The sequence below is a fragment of the Centropristis striata genome, chromosome 3 (genome assembly GCF_030273125.1).
Source record: "Centropristis striata isolate RG_2023a ecotype Rhode Island chromosome 3, C.striata_1.0, whole genome shotgun sequence".
Classification (NCBI taxonomy): domain Eukaryota; kingdom Metazoa; phylum Chordata; class Actinopteri; order Perciformes; family Serranidae; genus Centropristis; species Centropristis striata.
The window spans coordinates 32,255,238-32,276,232 of record NC_081519.1 but is presented as its reverse complement, the minus strand read 5'-3'; the positions used below and the strand labels follow the sequence as shown (position 1 = coordinate 32,276,232).

The following is a 20,995-nucleotide window of genomic DNA, read 5'->3' as shown; positions in this document are numbered from 1 at the left end:
AGAATTAATGATATAAAATTTGCAGTAACTACAAAATCCAACTCAAAACCAAAACAAACCGCAGTAAGTTGACTTATCACAGTCTGCTTTGTATTTATATACGCATTTAAATATAAAACAAAAGCAGTGTAGCCTTGTATTTCTTCATTGTGATGAATATTGAAAACAAGAATATTAGAAATGTTAAGTTTATTTGAAAGGGAAATTATTATCTAGATAGTGATTAAGTGAAAAAGTGAGATAAAATTATAATAAGACTAAAATATAACATTACTTGACAATATGAAGTCTTAAATACACACATCTTAAACACTTTTAAATAGACTGATAACAAAATCAATTTGAAAATGTTAATTTACTGAAAACAAAAGATAAAATCTGAAAGAAGACAGCAATATTGTAGTTACTGCAGTTTAGTTTTGCGTTGCTGTAAAGGGTTCTAACAGTAATGCAAAACCAGAGTGCAGTAACTACATTATTGGGGTCAAGGGTCAAATAAATCGTTATGATTTTTTAGCATAAAAATGACATCATCAATACATGTCGAAAGAAGTGTCATACCACTTATCTACCTATAACCCATTTGGCTGACCAGTTAGAAAACTTTAAATCAGTTTTTCTCAGTTTTACCCCTTGCGTAGTTACTGCAGTTAGACTTTGTAGGGCAGAATAACCTGGCTATGAAAGTAATGGCTCAAATCAAATCAAATTCTCTCCCTCTTTCTGTCATCCTCTCTCGCCCCCTGGCTCCAGGCTCTCCCCACAACCCGAGCAGACAGGTTCTTGGTGACACCATCATCTTTCGCTCGGTGCAGATGGGAAGCAGCGCTGTCTACCAATGCAACGCCTCCAACCAGCACGGCTATCTGCTGGCCAACGCCTTTGTCAGCGTTCTTGGTGAGACATGGAGGGTGGAGGTTATAACATTATCTGGGAGTGTTACACATCTTTTTGTGTGCCTTAGCTCTCACTCATCACAATTTGGTGTAGCCCTGAAATCTGAATAACAAAACAAAACTATGGCTTTTGCTTTTTTGGGGGAAAATATATATCCACCAGAATCACTATTGTAAGTACAGAGCCCCTAAAGGGACATGGTGAAAATAAAATAAAACTTTGGTTTCTCGTTAGCACGAGATACTTTCTGGTGAGTACAAGAAAGTATCTCGTGCTCACCAGAAAGTATTGCATGCATGCTTGTTGTCTGTAAGAACACCCTCTGCATTTCAGCTTGTTTCTGTGTGAAAATGGTCAAAATATAGCCAAACTAACTCCTGTAATGTACTTTCTGGTGAGCACAAGATACTTTCTTGTGCTCACCAGAAAGTATCTCGTGCTCACTGGAAACCAAAGTTTTATTTTATTTTCATCATGTCCCTTGAGGGGCTCTGTATGTAAGCTCTGGATTTGTGACTCTTTTCCTTCAATTATATTAACTAATAAAAGCAGATACTCATCAACACTTAGCCCATAGTCTCTTGACACTCAGGTACTAATTATAAAAAAACAAATTTCAACATGTCACAACAGGAACAGCACAGGTGTAAATAATAAATCCACATGCAGCTTTTTCAGTTTTATGTATCTGATGTTGTGCATACTAACTAACTCTCTCATTGTCACGGCTTTCCCAGACACTTGCACATAACAGAACCAATGTTAATAAAATGAATTAAACACGTCTGACGTGAACAAGGCTTTTTGGGTAGAATGAGTTTATGACACATCAGATTTCTGCTTAAACATTAAACCAAATCACTGATTAAACTGTTAGAATTCACATAACTACAGATGTTACATAACCTGTAACATGCAGAGTCTTTGTGAGAGATGTGTTTATCCACTTGTTGCAGACATGCCTCCCAGGATGCTGGGCCCTAAAAACCAGCTGATTAAAGTCATTGAGAACAATCACACCTTCCTGGACTGTCCCTTCTTTGGTTCCCCTCTGCCAGAGTTACGCTGGTGAGAATCTAATGATCTTTGCTTTTCTACATTCATACACCTATACCTTATTATTACAATTACTAGTTTATATTTTTGGTGTTTTCTGTGTGTGTAGGTTTAAAAATGGACAGGGCAGTGGGCTGGATGGAGGTCAGTACCGTGTTTACATCAATGGCACCCTAGAGATCAAAAGGGCCCGAGCAGAGGACGAGGGCACTTACACCTGTGTGGCCAACAGCATCTTGGGCAAGGACGAGAACCAGGTTCGCCTGGAGGTCAAAGGTCAGACATTACATCATAGTGAACACGAAATCTAAAGTATATGTACTTAAAGGGATCCTACAACTACATAAAGTAAATGTTACATTATTGCATCACCATGTACAAGACATCATGTGCTACAATCAGCATTATTCAGATTTATGACTTGACAGGGATGCTCATTGTGTGTGAAAGAATATCTGAATTATGAAATTATTTATTTTCCTTGTAGCAAACAGTCTGCACTGTTGGATTGGGGACTGCTCATTGTTCTGACGGCCCATTAGTCCAAAAACCACACTGTTGTGTGTCGGCGTTCTCGTTAGAAAAAGCATGTTTTATGGTGTACCAACACTTTTGTTAACCCTTTAATGCACAACATATAAACACCTTCTAATGCACAACATGGGTGCGAAATGACCCGCATTCATTTCCCATGTTATTTCATGCTACCAGTTTACACACATGGGTCAAAAATGACCTTGTGCATTAGAAGTGTAGTGATAAAAAAGGGTTTTTATTCAAAAAGTAAGAAATTAAAAAATCAAGATCAAAAACAAGTTAATCGAGAAAAACCTGGAATACTGAATGATGAAATTAATTTATTGCAAAGATATAGAATATAAAAACTTAGTCGGGTCACTTTAGACCCATGTTGTGCATGGGTCTAAGGAATGAGAAAAGGAATGAGAAAAGTTGGTTCGGGTTAGAGAAACATGATCACTCTTTGGGACTATTGGGCCGTCAGAAACATTGCATGGAACCATTGAATTACTGTATATTCACATCTCTTGTGCCTTTAATGGATGCCTTAACTTCTGTTCACTAACACTTACATTTGCATTCAAACAGCAGACACTGCAAAAATATTCCCATCCTAGTATTAAGGGTAAACATTTAAAACACATCTGCCAAGGCGATGAGATTATGTTGATTTTTTCTAGGACAGGAAGTGGAATCATTTTTAATCTGCACAAAAGCTGTACGGAGATGTAAGGAGAATAGAGGTTTGCACTGAAAGTTATCTCATCCAGGGCAGATCTTATTCACTTGCTTTCAAAGAAAACTGATGTGTATGTGGCCTTACTGTCATAATAAAGCATAATAGTGTGTGTAAGCATTTTAGAAATGAGTGTGTTCCATCCAATTCTGTGTTTTTTGTCACTTGCTTCACTGATTTTCCAGGATACAACTAAGTTTCCAAGTTCATGTAGTATGTGCGTGTGTGTATGTGCTCCTCTTCAACCTCACTCCAACTCAGAGCCCACTCGTATCGTTCGGGCCCCGGAGCACCAGTCAGCCATCAGGGGCTCCACGGCTCACTTCGACTGTAAGGTGAAGTCTGATCCCAGCCTGCACGTCACTGTGGCCTGGACCAAGGACGACAAGCCTCTCTACCTGGGATGGAGGTAACACACCTCCACTGACCCGAAAACATCTCAAACACCAACTACCACATCCTGTTTTAAAGACAAGACTAATCCAAGCAAAGTTCTCATGTAACCAACTGTAAGTACCGTATTTCCTCAATTTAAAGCTGGGCCCCTGTTAATGACCGGCCTTATTTAGTAACTGGGTGTAAAAACAATTTTTAGTAAATAAAGCCGGCCTCTTTTCAACTCGATACCGATACTAAGCAAAATATTCGATACTCGATACCATTTTCAATACCACAAGGATAAAAACAAAGACCCCAAAATTTAACAGAAATATTTTTATTAACAAGAAAAATGCAACATGTAACAATGAACAGAACCACGGGTTGTGCAAAAAGAAACTGCAACTATGATAACAAGCTTCAGATACTCGATACTTTTGAAAAAGAGCATTGTATCCGGATACAATGTTTTAGTATCAATACTTTTTGGAGTATTGATACTTTTGACAACCCTACTTACCGGTGTTATGTCAAAGTCTGTTCCCCCGTCGATATGTGTCCCCCTTACCTTAACCTGCACCAACCTGACCCCTGACCCCAACCAGTCCTCCTTTAAGTTAACATGAGCCCAAGTTTACCTTAACCCCAAACAGTTCTCTCTACAAGGCCTAACCTTAAACTGAAATCCTACCTCCAACCGTGGAGGTGATACTACGGAGAACACCGTTCAGGAAACATCATTTGACGGTAACAGATTTCAACACAACACCTGTATTTAGAAGTTTGGCCACACAAGTTAGTACTGTAGGTAAATATGGTTGTTTCTCCCGCTGTCCTAGTCATTCTCTGTAAAGCCGTTTACGCACGTTCTTCTGGGCTTTTTAGTAGTTTAGACATTTTAAATCCTGCTTAAAATGAACATTCAGCGTGTTGTTCATTGTTTGTTTACATCCGAGTACTTCCAATATGGCCGACATCCGGGTAACTGGCTACAATGCGCTGTGTAAAAGACTCTAAAAAGTGCCGGTCGGAGCTGCTCTGATTTTCTTTTTTTAATAACAGCCTCCATCAAATAATAGCCTGCCCCTATTATTAGCCGGGTCCCAAACTGATTTTTTATTAATAGAAGCCCCGGCTATTATTTGAGGAAATACGGTACTTACAGTTTCTTTTGAAAAACTAAGCTCTCAATGCAAGCCAGCTCATATCACAGCTTCTTCCTCTTGTTTCATATTTGCAGACATGCATCAAAGTATGAAGTTAAAATTTTTATTTGTGACAACCGCTCTCTGTTTGTCTCCCAGGCTGAAGAAAGAAGAGGAGTCGCTGACCATCCCCAATGTGAATGAGGGCGATGAGGGAACATACACCTGCACTGTTAAATCTGAGATAGACCAGGACTCAGCCTCAGCCCGCCTCACTGTGTTAGGTACACAATCACATGCACAACAGTGCTGGAGCAAATGACAGATTAAGATTGAATACACACACCAAGGTTATAATAGTTTTGGATTTCTCAGTAGTTTTAGTTTTTATTTCGTTGTGGTTTTTATTAGTATTAGTGTTAGTTTTAGTTTTTTTGTAATGGGATATTTGTTGGGTGCCAGATTCAAAAAAGTCACAATAAGTGTTGCCTTTATTTCCTTTGTCTGATCCATCTCAGCCCCAATAAGTTTATTAAGTCATAAAACCAGATAGATGAAATAGATTTCATATCAACCAAAAAGGTTTACGTATGAAAAATGTTGACAAAGACGAAAACGAAGGACATTTTCACTATAATTTTAGTTAGTTTTAGTTTGTTTTGTAACCACACAATACAGTTTCAGTTAGTTATCGTTTTTTTTTTTTAAATACTCTCGTTTTTATTTTATTTCAGTTAACGAAAATGTTTTTTCAATTCTAGTTTTTAGTTGTTTCGTTAGTTTTCGTTAACTATAATAACCTTGACACACACACGCACACGCACACGCACGCACGCACACACACACACACACACACACACACACACACACACACACACACAAACAAACTCTATTGTTGTGTTTTATATTTTCTCATTGAGGTCATCTTGAGAAACTGTAAATGTCTTGAGTTTTCTTGACACTGTACTATTTTTCAGCTCTATGTCTTCAAATGGAATTGTGCATGTTTCATTGTTGCTGCAGCTTACTAAAATTCTAGTTCTACTTTAACTGAACTTACTCCTCCTCAGTTCGCATGCAGTGTATTGAGATGCTATTGTGCTGTGTAGAAAGGGCTGTAGTGAAGCTTTATTGTAGACTCAGTTCGAGCAACCTCTGTGACCATTGTTGTGACATTTGAGACTTTTTCATTAACGACAGTGAGTCACAATAATAAGTCAGTGTCATCTGTTATGAATAAGAATATGGCCATCTTCCTACAGATATAACCAGAGTCTACCTATTCTATTAATTAAACTTGCATGTATGTCTCACTGTCAATGCTAAAGTCTCAAATGTAAATTTGATGATTTCACGATGGTCTCAAACTGTAGCTTAGTGAAGCTGCCCTATATTAATGCAATGTGTACTAAATAACATATTGCTTAACATAACGGTTGCGCTCCCTTGCTGTTGACTGGCTGGTAGACTAACAAACTCTAACCTTTATACCCACTTCCTGGTCCTTCCCGCACCACAGAGGAAGCCTCCCTCCACCCCTCAGTCTCTAGTGCCTTGCCAGGTAAAACACGGCTCGGGTGATAATCTTTGTTTTTCTTTTGGACTGATCTTTTTTTCTTCTCTTTCTGTGTATTTATTCTTCTCATAGTTTTATTTGATCATATAAATGTGTGCCTTGACTGTATATAATATTTTCTTTAAAACACTCGTATAATGGATAATTTTATTATGACAAAGATGTTTTTTCTCCATATGCTTTTTAAGAGGAGAGAGTGGTTTTAATACCAAATGGATTTATTATGCATGCACCACCATCCACCCTGTCAAGTATTTTCAGTTCGTAGTAAGTCTGTAAATGTGTGTCCAGATTCCTTTGAAACTGTTGATTTTGAAACTCAAACAGTTTGTTACACAAGGATAGAGTATAAACAATGAATGACGAGTGTTTTGCAGCATGTGTATGGTTGTGTGTATATGTTGGTTTTCCATGTCTAAGGTCAGGATATTCCCTGTATTTCTGCAGACCGTCCAGACCCCCCCATGGATCTGGATCTGTCAGACCCAGCAGCCCGAAGTGTTCGCCTCACCTGGATCCCTGGAAACGACCATAGGAGTCCAATCACTGGTCAGTATGGGCACACTCCTTATTTACCTTCACTCTCTCTTTAGCTGGACATCTTGGAAGGGATTATATTACACTTTCATTATCACATTTCTCTAAATCTGTGTTTACAAGCGTAGCTTGAGCCTGATCTGTGTATGTGAAAGTGTTGCAGCTTGTAATTAATAGTATCCTGACATTATAAATTAAATCTATAAAAAAGGGATGCTGAAATATAAATAATCATAACTGCAGAAATAAGGCACATTTTGATAGACCTTAAACTTAAGGGATATACATTCATTCATTCATTTATTATCTATTATCGGCACTCGGGTCGCGGGGGGCTGGAGCCGATCCCAGCTCACATTGGGTGAGAGGCGGGTACACCGTGGACAGGTCTCAGACTATCACAGGTCAGACATATAGAGACAGACCCATTTACGCTCTCACTCATTCCTACGGGCAACTTAGAGTCACCAATTAAACCTAAGCTGAATGTCTTTGGACTGTGGGAGGATCTCGAGAGAACCCACACTGACAGGAGGAGAGCATGCAAATTCCACACAGAAGAACTGCAAGTCAGATCAATCCATCCATCCATCCATTCTCGTCCGCTTATCCGGGCCCGGGTCGCGGGGGCAGCAGGCGTCCAGCTCCTCCTGGGGGACCCCGAGGCGTTCCCAGGCTAGGAGAGAGATACCTCCTACCAGTTGGACGTGCCCGGAACACCTCTAACGGGAGGCGCCCGGGAGGATCCTTACCAGATGCCCAAACCACCTCAGCCGGCTCCTTTAGAGGAGAAGGAGCAGCGGCTCTACTCCGAGCTCCCTCCGGATGTCTGAGCTCCTCACCCTATCTCTAAGGCTGAGCCCAGCCACCCTACGGAGGAAACTCATTTCAGCCGCTTGTATCCACGATCTTGTTCTTTCGGTCACTACCCAAAGCTGATGACCATAGGTGAGGAATGTAGATGGAGCGGTAAATCGAGAGCTTTGCCTTCAGGCTCAGCTCCTTCTTCACCACGACGGTCCGGTACAACACCCGCATCACTGCTGACGCCGCACCAAAGACCCTTATGAAGCGGGAACAAGAACATCAGAGTACCTCGACCGGCACGGGTAAACCGGGGCCCCCTCCTGGAGTCAGACCCGGGAGGGGAGCACGCAGACAAGTGTCTGAGGCTACGGGGCCCGGCGGGGCTCAGCCCGTGCTGACCCCCGGCTCCAGTGGCTAGCTCAAGTTAGATTGGAACCTGGAAATCCCAAAGAACATGCTGAAACCCTTTAAAGACAAAGATACTCCATATATTTCCACTTATAAACGATAAGTGGTCTGCCATTTATCATGCCAGTTATGTGTCCCTGCAGAATTCCTGGTCCAGTTTGAGGAGGACCACTGGGAGCCGGGACGGTGGCAGGACTTGTCCTCTTACCCTGGAGACCTCAACTCTGTCATCCTGCAGCTCTCCCCCTTCGTCAACTATCAGTTCAGGGTCATCGCCGTGAACTCGGTGGGCCAGAGTCAGCCCAGCCGCCCCTCGCCACGATACAAGACCAGTGGAGCTGGTGAGAAGCACCACACACACTCAGCGTCTCATAGGATTATATGTGTTTTATAGTTTGCTGAATCACTAATCTACTACGGTTGAGGTTACTATACATATGTTGTTTTCCTCATAATGCTCAGTTCAATTGCTATATTCTATACTTGGTTGTGTATTGGGAATGCTTTATGGGATAGACATGTAATTTGTTTCCCCTTGCTTTAAGGTAAGAGTAGAGTTAAAGATACTGATCAGTAAGATCTCATTTCTCAGTTAAGTCTTAGCCAACTCTATGCCTATAATTCTACAATGTCATTTAGCCGATGCTTTTATCCAAAGCGACGTACAAATGAGAGTTAATACGACAAGAAACATAGCAAGAGTAAGTGGTGTGGGTTAAGTTTGAGTCCGTTAGGACACAAGTGCTTTATAGGTCGCAAGAGCGGTCAGTGCAATACGACAAGATCGGGCAATTGAGGACACATGAACCTTGAAGACCAGTTGGTCATCATTCATGACACCCAGGTTTCGTGCAGAGCTTTTGGGCACAAGTTGCATGAATCAAAGCTGAACCTGCGGACATGAGGTTGTTGGAGTTGGTGTTGTAGTGGTTGTTTAATTGGAGTAAATTTTATTTTGTTAAAACAAGCTCCAGATGCCATTCCCAGAGGTCTACGAGGATGGGGGTCCAAGAAGGATAATATGGAGATCACCTGGGAGGTAAGACATGCACAAACAGAGAGATTACAAGATTACAACTTTAAGTAAGATTCCTGTTGAACTGAATTTTTGTAATTGAGGATTACAGGTGCTTTTATTTAATTTTAATTTTCTGACAAAAGAATTGAAGTATTTTTCACGTCTTTAAAAAAATTATTTATTTTTCTCCAGCCACTGCTTGATCTGGAGAGAAATGGCCCAAACCTGCACTACAATGTGATGTGGAAACGGAAGGAATTAGCAGAGGAGTGGAGTAATGTGACCACGGTGATGTCCAAACATGTCGTCTACAACACAGAAACCTACGTGCCTTATGAGATCAAAATCCAGGCCATAAATGAGTTTGGAAAAGGACCTGAGTCTAATATGGTCATTGGATATTCTGGAGAGGACAGTAAGTAATACGCACTGGATCAGGGAACTCTTATAACTTTGAATAATTAACAGTAACATGGCTCTCATTAACATGACAATCTATATGAAACAGTTTGCTAATAAACCAATAAAGAAGTAAGCTACATTCAGACAGCAGGGCTTAATGCTCAATTCGGATTTTTTTGTGGAATCCGATTTTTTTGCAAGGTCGTTCACATTTCCAATTAAATGCGACTTGTATGTGATCTCCAGTGTGAACTTTAAACGTACCAAAAGTGTCCCGCATGCGAATTGGAGGACACGACGACGTCACACGCAGCGAGCATGCTCAGTGTTTATGGAAGTAGCGGAAAACATGGCAGCGAGCAGTAAGCCTATGTATGATGAATGCGACCTGGCCGTTCAGACTGGAGTCAAAAGATCAGATATGTATCGGTTTTAGGACCACATATCCAAGTGGCCTGGATCGCATTTGAAAAAATCGGATCTGTGTCGTTCAGACTGTCATTAAAAGATCAGATGCAGGTTGCATAGGGGCGAAAAAATCGGATTTGGGTCACTTCAGGCTGCAGTCTGACTGTAGCCGTAGTGACAGCATCAGGTGGTATAGTCATCACACTCACTACACTTATTTGATATTTCATTACAGGCCTTTTCTGTTGATTCTCTGTCAATTTTATTGATATAGCCCAAAATCACAAATCACAGATTTGCCTCAAAGGGCTTTACAGACTGTACATGGTACAACACCCTCTGTCCTTAGACCCTCACAGCAGCCAGGGAAAACTCCTAAAAAAACCCTTTTAACAGGGAAAAAGAAGAAGAAACCTCAGGGAGAGACAGAGGAGGGATCCATCTCCAGGACGGACAGACGTCAATAGATGTCATTGTACAGATCAACAGAGTAGAATAGAGTACATAGAGGTTGAAGGGGGAGAGGGAGGGAGGATAGAGAGACGGTTGAGAGGCAGACGGAGACAGAGAGGGTTATGGAGATGTGTATCCATGCCATGGCAACCATGACACAGAATGCGATGCACCATGACGTGTGGTCCTCTTCTCTCTAGCTTGGTTTAAGCAGCCACCTGGTGGAGATCCCAATACACTACAGACAGTTAAACTGACCCAACCTTGGCATCAGTGGCAAAATAAGTGTGATTGGGGCAACTCTACACTGGACATCAGTTTGTGAAAGTCAATATCAACATTGACATATGGACTAAAGCTAGTAAACATTTTGTGTGCTTTTTGTCATCGGTGAATCTTTTTACTTTTACATTTACAGACATTATGAGTAGGATTTCCCCAAAAAACAAACAACAAAAAACATGTTCTTAGACACAAATCAAATCTGTCTCAGTAATTACTTATGATTACCAGATTGCTAAAATTATTATTACTATTAGCTTACTATTTGATGCCTTGTTTTTACAAATTGCAACAGACAGATCCTACTGAATGTGCCTTTAAGCCATTAGTGCAATTGACCGCAAAGCACCACTGAAGGAGTTTGTTCTTATTCCCATGTAAAAAGAACTGCAACCTTTCAAACTGTTCACACATTCTGTGTCCCTTTTTGTGTGTTTAGAGCCCACTGATGCTCCCACTGACCTGCGGGTGGCAAAGGTTGACAGCACCAAGGCGAACATCCACTGGAAGCCAGTGGACCTGAGCTCTGTCCACGGAGAGTTTAAGGAGTACAGAGTGAGACTGGCTATTCTTGTTATGACTATGAACTGACTGCAGAGTTGGTCTAAAAATAAACTGAGTTACTGACAGATTCTCTTGACATCCTTATACCCCTTCCTGCCCTCTCTGTCTCCTAGTTGTACTACTGGCGTGAGTCCAGTCTGGTTCCAGGTCTGGTGGTCAGTAAGGAAAAGAAGACCAAAGGTTTCTACAGCGTCATGGCCGAGCCGTCTGGCATCCTCAGCGACCTGGTGCCCTTTTCTAAATACAAGATGTTCATGGTTGTGGCTAACAACGCCTTTGAGGGTCCACCTAGCAACACGGTGGAATTCACTACCAAGGAAGGAGGTGAAGACCTGAAATATTACATCCAGGAGAGGATGACATTTCATGTACTTTTACAAAAGTGTAACACAACCATGGCAGCACACAAAGGTTTCTATAGGGACATTTTGAATCCAGTAACGAGTGGAAGCCTGAGCAATGTGTATTACAGGTACAGTGTGTACTTGAGGCTATGTTGCCTTGTATGGCAAAACATTCATTTAACATTTTGAGAGATATTTGGGCACATTGGGATGGATGTCTATGGAGCTAGCTTGGGGAACATAATTTTTTCTTTTCAGTCAGTCTCTAGATTCCTGACCCTTCTTGTTTTTTCGCCTCACATGATTGTTTTTGTTGTTTTGTGTGTGTGTTTGTAGTGCCAGATGCTCCGAAGTTCTTCAGGATTAACCGGAGAAGTTTTGACACCCTCTACCTTGAATGGGACAAACCTCTGGAGCCCAACGGCATTGTGATTGGATATCAGCTCAGATACCAAGCAGGTGAGGCTCTCTGATATGCTGTTCACACTACAAACTGTCAAACTGTCAAACAGAAAGCGCTTTTTAACTTAGTGATCGTTTGCTGCTTATCAATCATGCAATCAACACTTTTCACAAGCTTTCACAAGCTCCGCACATTCATTTTCTCATGTCATGAAAAGCAAATGTGGTGCAAAATGAGGACATTGACAGCACACGGACGACAAAAGAACAGCACATCACAGTTTCACTGTAAAATACTGCATTCAAGGAAGCTGCCATTATGGATTTTTATATCCTGCTGTTCTTGGTAATAGGGAACCAGTACTTGGAGCTACCAAAAAGGAAAAAAAATCAGAAATTTACAACTGTACTTCAGTCAGGCAAGACTTATGGTATGATAGCTGGAGGTGAATGACGCTAACACAGCAAGGACATGATTGGCTGATGAGATCTTGGCAAAAACTGTGATTTGCAGGAGCAGAAGGTTTAAATTAGAGAGAGAGAGAGAGAGAGAGAGAGAGAGAGAGAGAGAATTGTTAATGAGTGAAAAATGATCTCTCCTGATTTCCATATAGCTCATAAAACCATATAGCCTATAAAACCATCAGCAAAGAAGTCCCACACTGTAATCAACTGTTGTTTTTACGGTAAAAAACTGACAGCTGTGGTTGCCAGAACTTTACCGTAATAAATACGGTAGAACTTTTTTTAATATTACGTCATTTTATTCCATTTTTTACTGTATAAATAAAAGGTTTTTCCATCAAAAGAAACACTGTTTTGCCATATAATTGACAAGCAAATATTTTATAAATGAAAATGCATAAATTACAGATTTTACCATTAAATATTACAGTATATTTTTGTTAGCGATATGGTGTTTTGTACATTTAACAGTGAGAAAAAGTATTTTTTACAAAAGATAAATGCAAAAATGACAGGAGGCTTGTATATATATTAAATTAATTACATATTACAGTGTATTTTACACTGGAGTAATGTATTTTCCCAAAAACAAAACTGTAAAAAATACTGTTTTGGCTGATATATACATTTACGGTGTTTCATCATTACTGAAACTGAATTAACCCATTTATCATTTTACAGTCTTTTACTGTCATTTAGCAGTTTTCTACAGATCTACAGATATTTTTTACAATGCAACACATTTTCTATGTCACTCCAAACTAAAGTGAACAGTCTTGGTATTAGTGTTTGTGAAGCTTAGTTTTGTAAATTGTATTTGGACCACCCAATACTACAACAGAGACACAGTGGGACAAAATGAATAAACACACAATCTTGCAGCCTTGAACCAAACCAGTTAAAAAACTGTAATGTTATATAAAAGTTACATCAGAGGCAAGTTAACTCAGAAAATCTGTTGTAATCAGCTCTGAATGATAGAATGGACTTTGGTTATAATGAACTCTGGATAAAAACTGGTTAACTGGTCAGCACTCTGCTGCAGTGGCAATAATTATCTACTTATCTTTATAATTTGGCTTTTACTTGAACCATTTTAACAGATTTTTCTGCTCATGCATCTTAGTGTTATAACATCTACTCTTTTATTTATTTATTTGCTACTATTTATTAGTCTATATATATATATATATATATATATATATATATTACATTTATCATGCTCTACTTCTTAATTATTTATTTATTGTTTTATCTAGCTTTTTAAAAACGTTTTATTATTATTATTATTTACTTTTATTTTTTTTATTTAATTTGATCTTACCTTACTTTATTTTTATTTATTTTATCTAATTTATTTCTAAGCTGCCTCCAGTGTTTCCTCACTGCTCCATGTTGAGATGGAGCTTCCTCAGTTTGTGCTTTGTTTATAATGGGATGGAGGGTGTCTGCTTGTTTCTATGTTTATTGTTATTATTATTATTATTACTTTCTCCTTTTTTATGTAAAGCACTTTGTGTTGCATCTCTCTTGTATGAAAAGTGCTATACAAATAAAGTCTGATTGACTGATTGATTGATTGATTGATTGATTGATTGATTGATTGATTGATTGATTGATTGATTGATTGACTGATAATTCTAATAGCAAGACAAACCATCTGTCCTTTTCTGTCTTTCTTCTGTCAATGTGTGTGTAGTCAATGGCTCCAGGGTGGGTCGTCCCCATTTGGAGACTTTTCTACCTAATGTGACAGAGTTCACCCTGCGCCTGCCGGACCGTTCTACCCGCTATAAGTTCTACCTGTCAGCGCTCTCCCAGGTGGGAAAAGGGGAGGTCTACGCGGAGGAGTCCCCACATTTCGCCAATGAAGGTGAGTGTTCCTACATTTATCAGTTGGTTTGCAAAAGCTTGCCCCTACAGTGATTCCAAAAATGTTACCGTTGTGGAGGATGAAGGTTTACAATGCTGGCAGTTAACCAGTGTGTCACGTGAGCAATTAAATTTCTTTCACATGTGATCGTTGCCAAAAAAGACACAGTCAAACTGTCGATTTAAGTACTCACCAATAACCACCAATTATCTTACTGTATATGTTTAAGTCATTGATTTTAAATGATAAGAACAAGGCAATAATCTATTCTTTACTTACCATCAACAAGTCCCATTAAAGAATAATGAATTGCTGCTACTTAGCAGTATTGTGATTGTATCCAAAGCTTGACATATCTAATTACTCTGTGTTGCTCAATGTTTCTGAAAAACTAGTGTCCACCAGTTTAAGAAAATGACTAAGCATTTCATGAAAACTATATAACTATAAAGCTTTCTTAAAACTTTTCATTTGTGAGATGCTTTTAAAGAGTTACGTCTTCAGAAGGAATCAGTGGGCTTGGGGCTGAGAGCCACAGACAGGTGGTGTTCAGCAAGATTATCTATGAAGCTTAACATTAGAGTCTTTAATTGTTTTTTTTTTTACCAGTTTGGCACTGGGCACTGAAATAATACTGTTTTCAGACTTTTCCTCTGCATGGGAGATAGGCTGGGAAGATAGTATGCCTACATTGTGAGTGTCTAGTGGTGTCAATCACTGGAACGTGAGTGTGTGTGTGTGTGTGTGTGTTTGAGAGACGGAGGCATGGAAACAGAAAGCATGTGAGATTGTAACCCTTTAGTAAACATAGACCTCTTTGTTAGGGTATCAGATGGAGAGAGAACTGGTCTTTCTCTATTGGACGACATTATCAGCACACACACACACACACACACACACACACACACACACACACACAGATGGATCAGAAGATCACAATCCAACAGTGACTTTGTAGCCACTAGTGTCTATGCTATGTGTATGTAGGCATTGTGTTTTAGATTTGTTTCCACCCAATATAATGAAGGTGAATTTCATTTTTTTGTTGTCACACAAATAAAATTAGATTTTTAAAGATATTCAACAGTGCCATGTCTAAGTAATTCACAGACATCACTGTGATCCAGATCTTTTCTTCAGTTGAAAGTAGATTTCATGGTATACAATAAGTGGAAGTACGTTTTTCAGCATGATATATTATTACAGCAAGTCCTTTGGACAAAGATACAATACTTGCTGATATCACATAGTCTGCCACTATATGATTTAAATTCGATTCAAGGGTTCAGGGGCATGCAGTGGATATGAAACGATATCATATGCCGGTTTCACACAATCAGTAACATTTATATCAAAAACTCAAATATGATTTGACGATATAATTGAGACATTTCGATGAAAATGTTCTTTGTAATGACAAAAATATAAAGGTGGAATTTCAAAATAAAAGGCCTATGGTAAAGATGGCGATATATATCGATACTTTGACTTTGCATGGATGATATTGGAACATTGATTATTAAATGAGTGGATGCAGATTGATGGTTACACCCCAGTAGTGTTAATGAGAATACCTGTTGAATGGACTTGTTGTCCCTCTCTGTCTATCTTACACCTCTTCCCTTTCTCCTGTCTCTACTTCTCTTTTTGTTGGCAGAAAACTTTACTGACACTACAGGTCTAGGTAATGGGGAATGAGAAGCACAGAATGCTTGTCGCCTTTCTCCACCCTCATCCTCCATATCTGTCTCTCTATCTGTTCATTTTCACACCAAGCAGCAGTGCAGTCCACCTTCACTCTATTATCTGCTAAAGTAGGGCTGTACCGCCCCCTGCAGGGAAACAGAAGTTAACTACTATTCCTCATCTTCTTATATTTTACATCATCAGTAAATGATTGTTATATTAAGCTTAAGACACACAGTATTTTTACATATACAAGACCAATTTGTGGTTCCTCACAGGAAGCTATGACTGGATATTCAACATATTCAAGCAGGTCAGCAGAGCCTACACTTTAAAAAATAATCTGTTTAATTTGCAGTAAAATACCCAACAACTGTGGTTGCCAGAACTTCACCGTAAAAAATACAGTGAGTTAGTCTTCTAATGTAAATTTAAATGTAAATATCAGCAAAAACTGTAATTTAGACTGAATATTCTAGTTATTTTTAGGGTAATTGTGGCATTGTAACATCATGGTATTTCTCCATTAACTTTACATGAAAATTTTATATTTTTACAGCAGAACTGTGTGTTTCCTACAGTTCATGACAGTAAAAGTAATTTTTTTTTGCTATTCTTTGATCTACGGTAATTAAAAGTGTCTACTACAGTGATATCCAATTTTTAATTTTATGCCCTATTTCTGATGTAATTTGACAGTGTTTTACTGTAATTTCTACAAACATTTTTTACAGTGTAAGCTATGAAATTGGCTCTGTCAAAACCCAGTCTACAAGGAGCGTTTTGCTTGTCCATTGAAGCAACTGTCAAAGCCAAATCACTATTGGACTGAACTGCTGTCGTCATTGTTTTCTTTCTTTTCTCATCCGTCTATCTGCCCGTCTGCCTCTCCTTATCTCTCCATTTTTCCTCCGTGTGCATCGCTGCTGTTTGTCTGCTGCTGTGTGCTGTCAGGGATTGAAGAACATGCTGAGGTCATCATTGGTTTTGAATACAGAAGTTTGCTTTATGATTTACAGCTTTAGTGAGTAAAATATACCGAACAAGCTATTTGAACAGAATCAAAATGAAATCAGATACATGATATCACATATTTTACACATTCACTGTAAATAATCGCTGTGAAATCTACAGTTATTTCCTGTTTTATTCACAGTTCATCACCGTGTCTGATTTTTACAGTATAGTGCTGTATCATTTACAATAAAAATCAGTCCTTGTGACAAAATTACTGTGGAAAAGCTTTACTGTGGAAAATTACAGTAGTTAAAACATTACTGTAGAAAAAACACAGTAGACAGTGTAGCACTATGAATAGTAAAGTAGACTACTGTATTTGACCATTTTTATCATAATTTTGATCAGAATCAGTCCTATACAAATGCTGTTTAAATAATAATATATATATAAATATATTATATATATTAAATATATTATATAAATAATAAGTCAAGTTTTTCATACAAAACACAGTATGGAAATCAACTGTAAAACAGTAAGTGTATTAATATTATTTTCTTTAGTGTATAGAGTAATTATTTGCAATTACGAGTTATTTCTATAAAAAGTAATGATGAAATTATTATCAAATTAACAGCATTGTTTACTGTGCCGTATTGCCATATACAGTACCATTAAAAATCACAATGTTTAACTGTTATTATTTCTTACAGTAAACAAATCAGTACTGTAAACACAACTAAAAAATCAGCGTTTAATTTTATTTTTATTTTACAGTAAAGAAACCAGTACTGTAAATAAAACTAAAATCACAGTGTTTAATTGTTTTTTATTTTACAGTAGAAAAACAGTACTGTAAATAAAAATACAGTAGTTCTACTGCAAATAATAATGACAGTAAGTTACTTGTTAATTGCTGCCAATAAGTTACTGTAAAAATCACAGTAAATTCTTTACAGTGTTGTAAATGATTTGTATCAAATTCAACCAGATGGTGTTCAGGATCAGGACAAACACACTGATAGCTGCTTTACAATCCTTTACAATCAGCCATTTGTATTCATGTTGACCTTTAACCACTGATTTCTGAACCAATTCTGATGGCCTTACCTACATTTACACTGCTATCTCACAGCATCATCGCCTACTCCTGTCTGCCAAGAGGTGCAAGTTAGTCTTGGGCGCAACAAATTTGTTTGATTGTTTTTTCAGTCATTGTCATTGGAAACTATGCAATGATGACTCTGTTGTTTTTGGTGTGTGTGGATGGGAGGAGATGCACGTCTTTGCATCAAGATGTCACGTCGGCGCAAACATTTTGATGAATGATGTGTTGGAGATGACAAACACACAAAAGTCCATTGACAGTTGGCTTGCGCTCTCACTCACTGCTTCTAAACTTTTCAAAAATCATGTCACTCTGCCATCTTATCCATTGCTTCTGTTGGCTGATTAGTTTGACATACAGTACTGAGGATTACAGGTAAGGCTGCTTGAAGCTTTGGGCTGACCTGGCCTTCCTTACTGGGCTGAGAAGGCTCCTGACCATGCTGATGTTTCCACCATCCCTTCCCACTGTCTCTTTCCCTCGCACGGTGGTTTGAGGGCATGCTTGGTATCAGCCTGGTGATACAAGCATGCTGAATGGGGTTTGGGGTCAGTTGTATGATGCACATGTTTGGGGTGGGAGGATCAGTAATGGGACCTTTTACTGGCTGGAGATGATCTCAACTGCAAGGTACAGTAGGAATAAACTAAAGTTAGAGTGGAGCATGGTTTGATACCCTCAAGAGGGCACCATAAAAGGAACATAAATAAAAGCATGACTGGTTGTATTTTTAGTGTCTAAAAAAGGTATTAACTAATCAAACAATGAATAAAAAAGACCAAGAACCCAGGTTTATTGCCAGCTTTCAGTACCTGACGCTTAAAGACAATGTATCACATTTTAGTCAGTTGTCAAACAGTTTTATAGCCAGCCCTCGCAAAGTGAGAGCAAATGTTCCATAAAGTTGTGACATACATTAAAAAATGTTAGCAACAGAGCTTGAGTGTCTTTAGTCCCTTGTGTGGAAAAAATGCTGGAACCTGCAAACCAAATACCGTAAAAGTTTGGATGCTGTATAAAATAAACAAAAACAGAATGCATCAAAAGTTTATCAGTTTAAACATTAACATAATGTTGTTTTTGTGAAGTTTGTTGCTTTTGTAAACCCAGATATCATCATCAGGGTTGTTCTCTCACATCTGACAATGTGCAGTCAAGTCAAGGGAATACACAACCTAGTCAAATAAATCCAGTGACAGTAATGTTATAATAGCAGCATGTGTCCTCTTGGTGGCAGTAGAATCTAAGTCCATGCAGGACAATGATGAGGAGTGTTGATCCCAACAGAGATGAGGTAGAAATCACTGTGATCATTTATTCCCTCATGATGACTCAGGCCTGTGTGAGCTGTGTGCAGTGATGCCTGCTTCTTTGTGAGGAATTCCTCGTGTGTTTTAGCTCGGAGCCTCATTGACTTTCTCCGGTGTGTGTCACTGTGTGTCTACCTGTTTGATGTTCTTACTGCCTTGTTTTTAACCCTTTGCTCTCTCCCGCCTCCTCCCTTGTAGTCGAGCTTACAGACGCCTCCTTGGCTTCAGCTTTCTCTCCTACTCCTCCTCCTCTCGCTCCTCTTCCTCCTACTACCATCGCTCCTACAACCATTAGTACCTCAACGACTCCTCCAACTACGACTTCTACTACTACTACCACAACTACTACTACTCCTCCTACTACCACCACCACCACTACAACTGAGGCAACCACTACCACTACAGCTCCTGCGCTGGTCACCATCAAACGTACTGATCAGAATGTGTTGGGTCCATTTTGTTGTCCAACTGTGGTTTTTACTTTCTTTATCATGTTTTAGCTTACCATAAATGGCACTTCATGAATATCAAAAGAGAATTTTCTCTCTCCCACCTGACGAAACAGGAAACTTCATCAGGGCTGCATTCCAATAAGCTGTGCTGTACCTACTGTACAAAAAGTGGGGAATTACTTCAGAATATTGGGATGTAGCCAGCAACTGTCTTCCTGGTCAGGAAGTGAGAATTTGAACTTTTTTGGAATGTTAATAACTGTAAAGTTCTTGTAGAGAGCAGCCGTCAACTCTTTGGAGTCATGAGGGCTGTAATATTGGCAGAGTTCACCATTTTCTTTGTTTTTAGGTTCAATAAGTCAACTCTAAACCACAAGAGATAATTTTAACTAAGTGTTTCATGAATGGAAAAATCCTCTGGAATTTGTGGGTGAATTCTCCGTTCATGAACATATTAAATTTCCTTCTGGTTTTATTAGTGTAGACTCCCTTCCTGCTATAACCATGCATAGGTCTAAATGGAGCCCAGTGGATGGTTGTTGTAACTGTGCAATCTCTGCCCTTTACCCCTGACCTTTAACCCTTTACCCCTGACCCCCCCATGTGTAGTGCCCCCTGGGCGGGAGATCTGGAATGTGACGGTGGTGCCTAACAGTAACTACGCTAACGTCAGCTGGAGACACAACTTCCCGGCCGGCAGCAGCGAGTTTGTGCTAGAGTACACACTGGACAGTAAGACACCAGACCAAGCCCACCTTGAGCTATCTGATCTGAACATTATTAGTAAAGACTATAACAGCCAGAGGAGTGAGATGTTAGGAAGTAGAAACAGCAGGGGCAGACAATAGGAAGTATTTCAGAGATCAGGCAAAACAGATGTATCAAAACAGATCTAAAATGTATGAAACTATTGGGACGCTATATGAGAATCTGCTAGACTCTATTTTATATATGAAGATTGGGTCAAATTACTATGTATAATGATGTTTTTTGGTTGTAGTGATGAAACCACAGAGAGTCATTACCAGCTCTGCAGTTCCCATCAGCTTTTAGCATCTTTCAACTTTGGTATTCAGGCCCTCATATTTACTGTTTGGTGTATGGCTTCAGCAACGCTGTTTCCAGGGCGTGTAAATAGGCAAGTAGCTACTGTGTACTTAGCCACACCGACTTTATGAGGCCAGAATTTGCCAAATGTGTCTGATTTTT

General features: G+C 39.2%; 1 protein-coding gene across 14 annotated transcripts in view; it reads left to right on the top strand.

Annotated features, from left to right (window-relative positions):
* The window catches only part of nfasca (neurofascin homolog (chicken) a), a 156,219-nt gene that overhangs the window by 111,205 nt on the left and 24,019 nt on the right, over positions 1-20,995 (top strand). For 11 of the 14 annotated variants that reach the window (XR_009394062.1, XM_059329785.1, XM_059329786.1 and 8 more), the window contains 17 exons: positions 754-897; positions 1,854-1,965; positions 2,063-2,229; positions 3,470-3,617; positions 4,891-5,015; positions 6,251-6,292; positions 6,755-6,856; positions 8,203-8,400; positions 9,028-9,098; positions 9,270-9,492; positions 11,062-11,177; positions 11,300-11,510; positions 11,867-11,989; positions 14,097-14,270; positions 15,928-15,954; positions 19,533-19,763; positions 20,396-20,518. Coding sequence is in view for 13 of the 14 variants with exons in the window: in XM_059329785.1 (XP_059185768.1) it covers positions 754-897; positions 1,854-1,965; positions 2,063-2,229; positions 3,470-3,617; positions 4,891-5,015; positions 6,251-6,292; positions 6,755-6,856; positions 8,203-8,400; positions 9,028-9,098; positions 9,270-9,492; positions 11,062-11,177; positions 11,300-11,510; positions 11,867-11,989; positions 14,097-14,270; positions 15,928-15,954; positions 19,533-19,763; positions 20,396-20,518 (2,337 nt within the window). In the remaining variant the exon portion in view is untranslated. The remainder of the gene's footprint in view (positions 1-753; positions 898-1,853; positions 1,966-2,062; positions 2,230-3,469; positions 3,618-4,890; positions 5,016-6,250; positions 6,293-6,754; positions 6,857-8,202; positions 8,401-9,027; positions 9,099-9,269; positions 9,493-11,061; positions 11,178-11,299; positions 11,511-11,866; positions 11,990-14,096; positions 14,271-15,927; positions 15,955-19,532; positions 19,764-20,395; positions 20,519-20,995) is intronic. The other 3 variants (XM_059329789.1, XM_059329791.1, XM_059329792.1) reach the window with 2 other exon arrangements.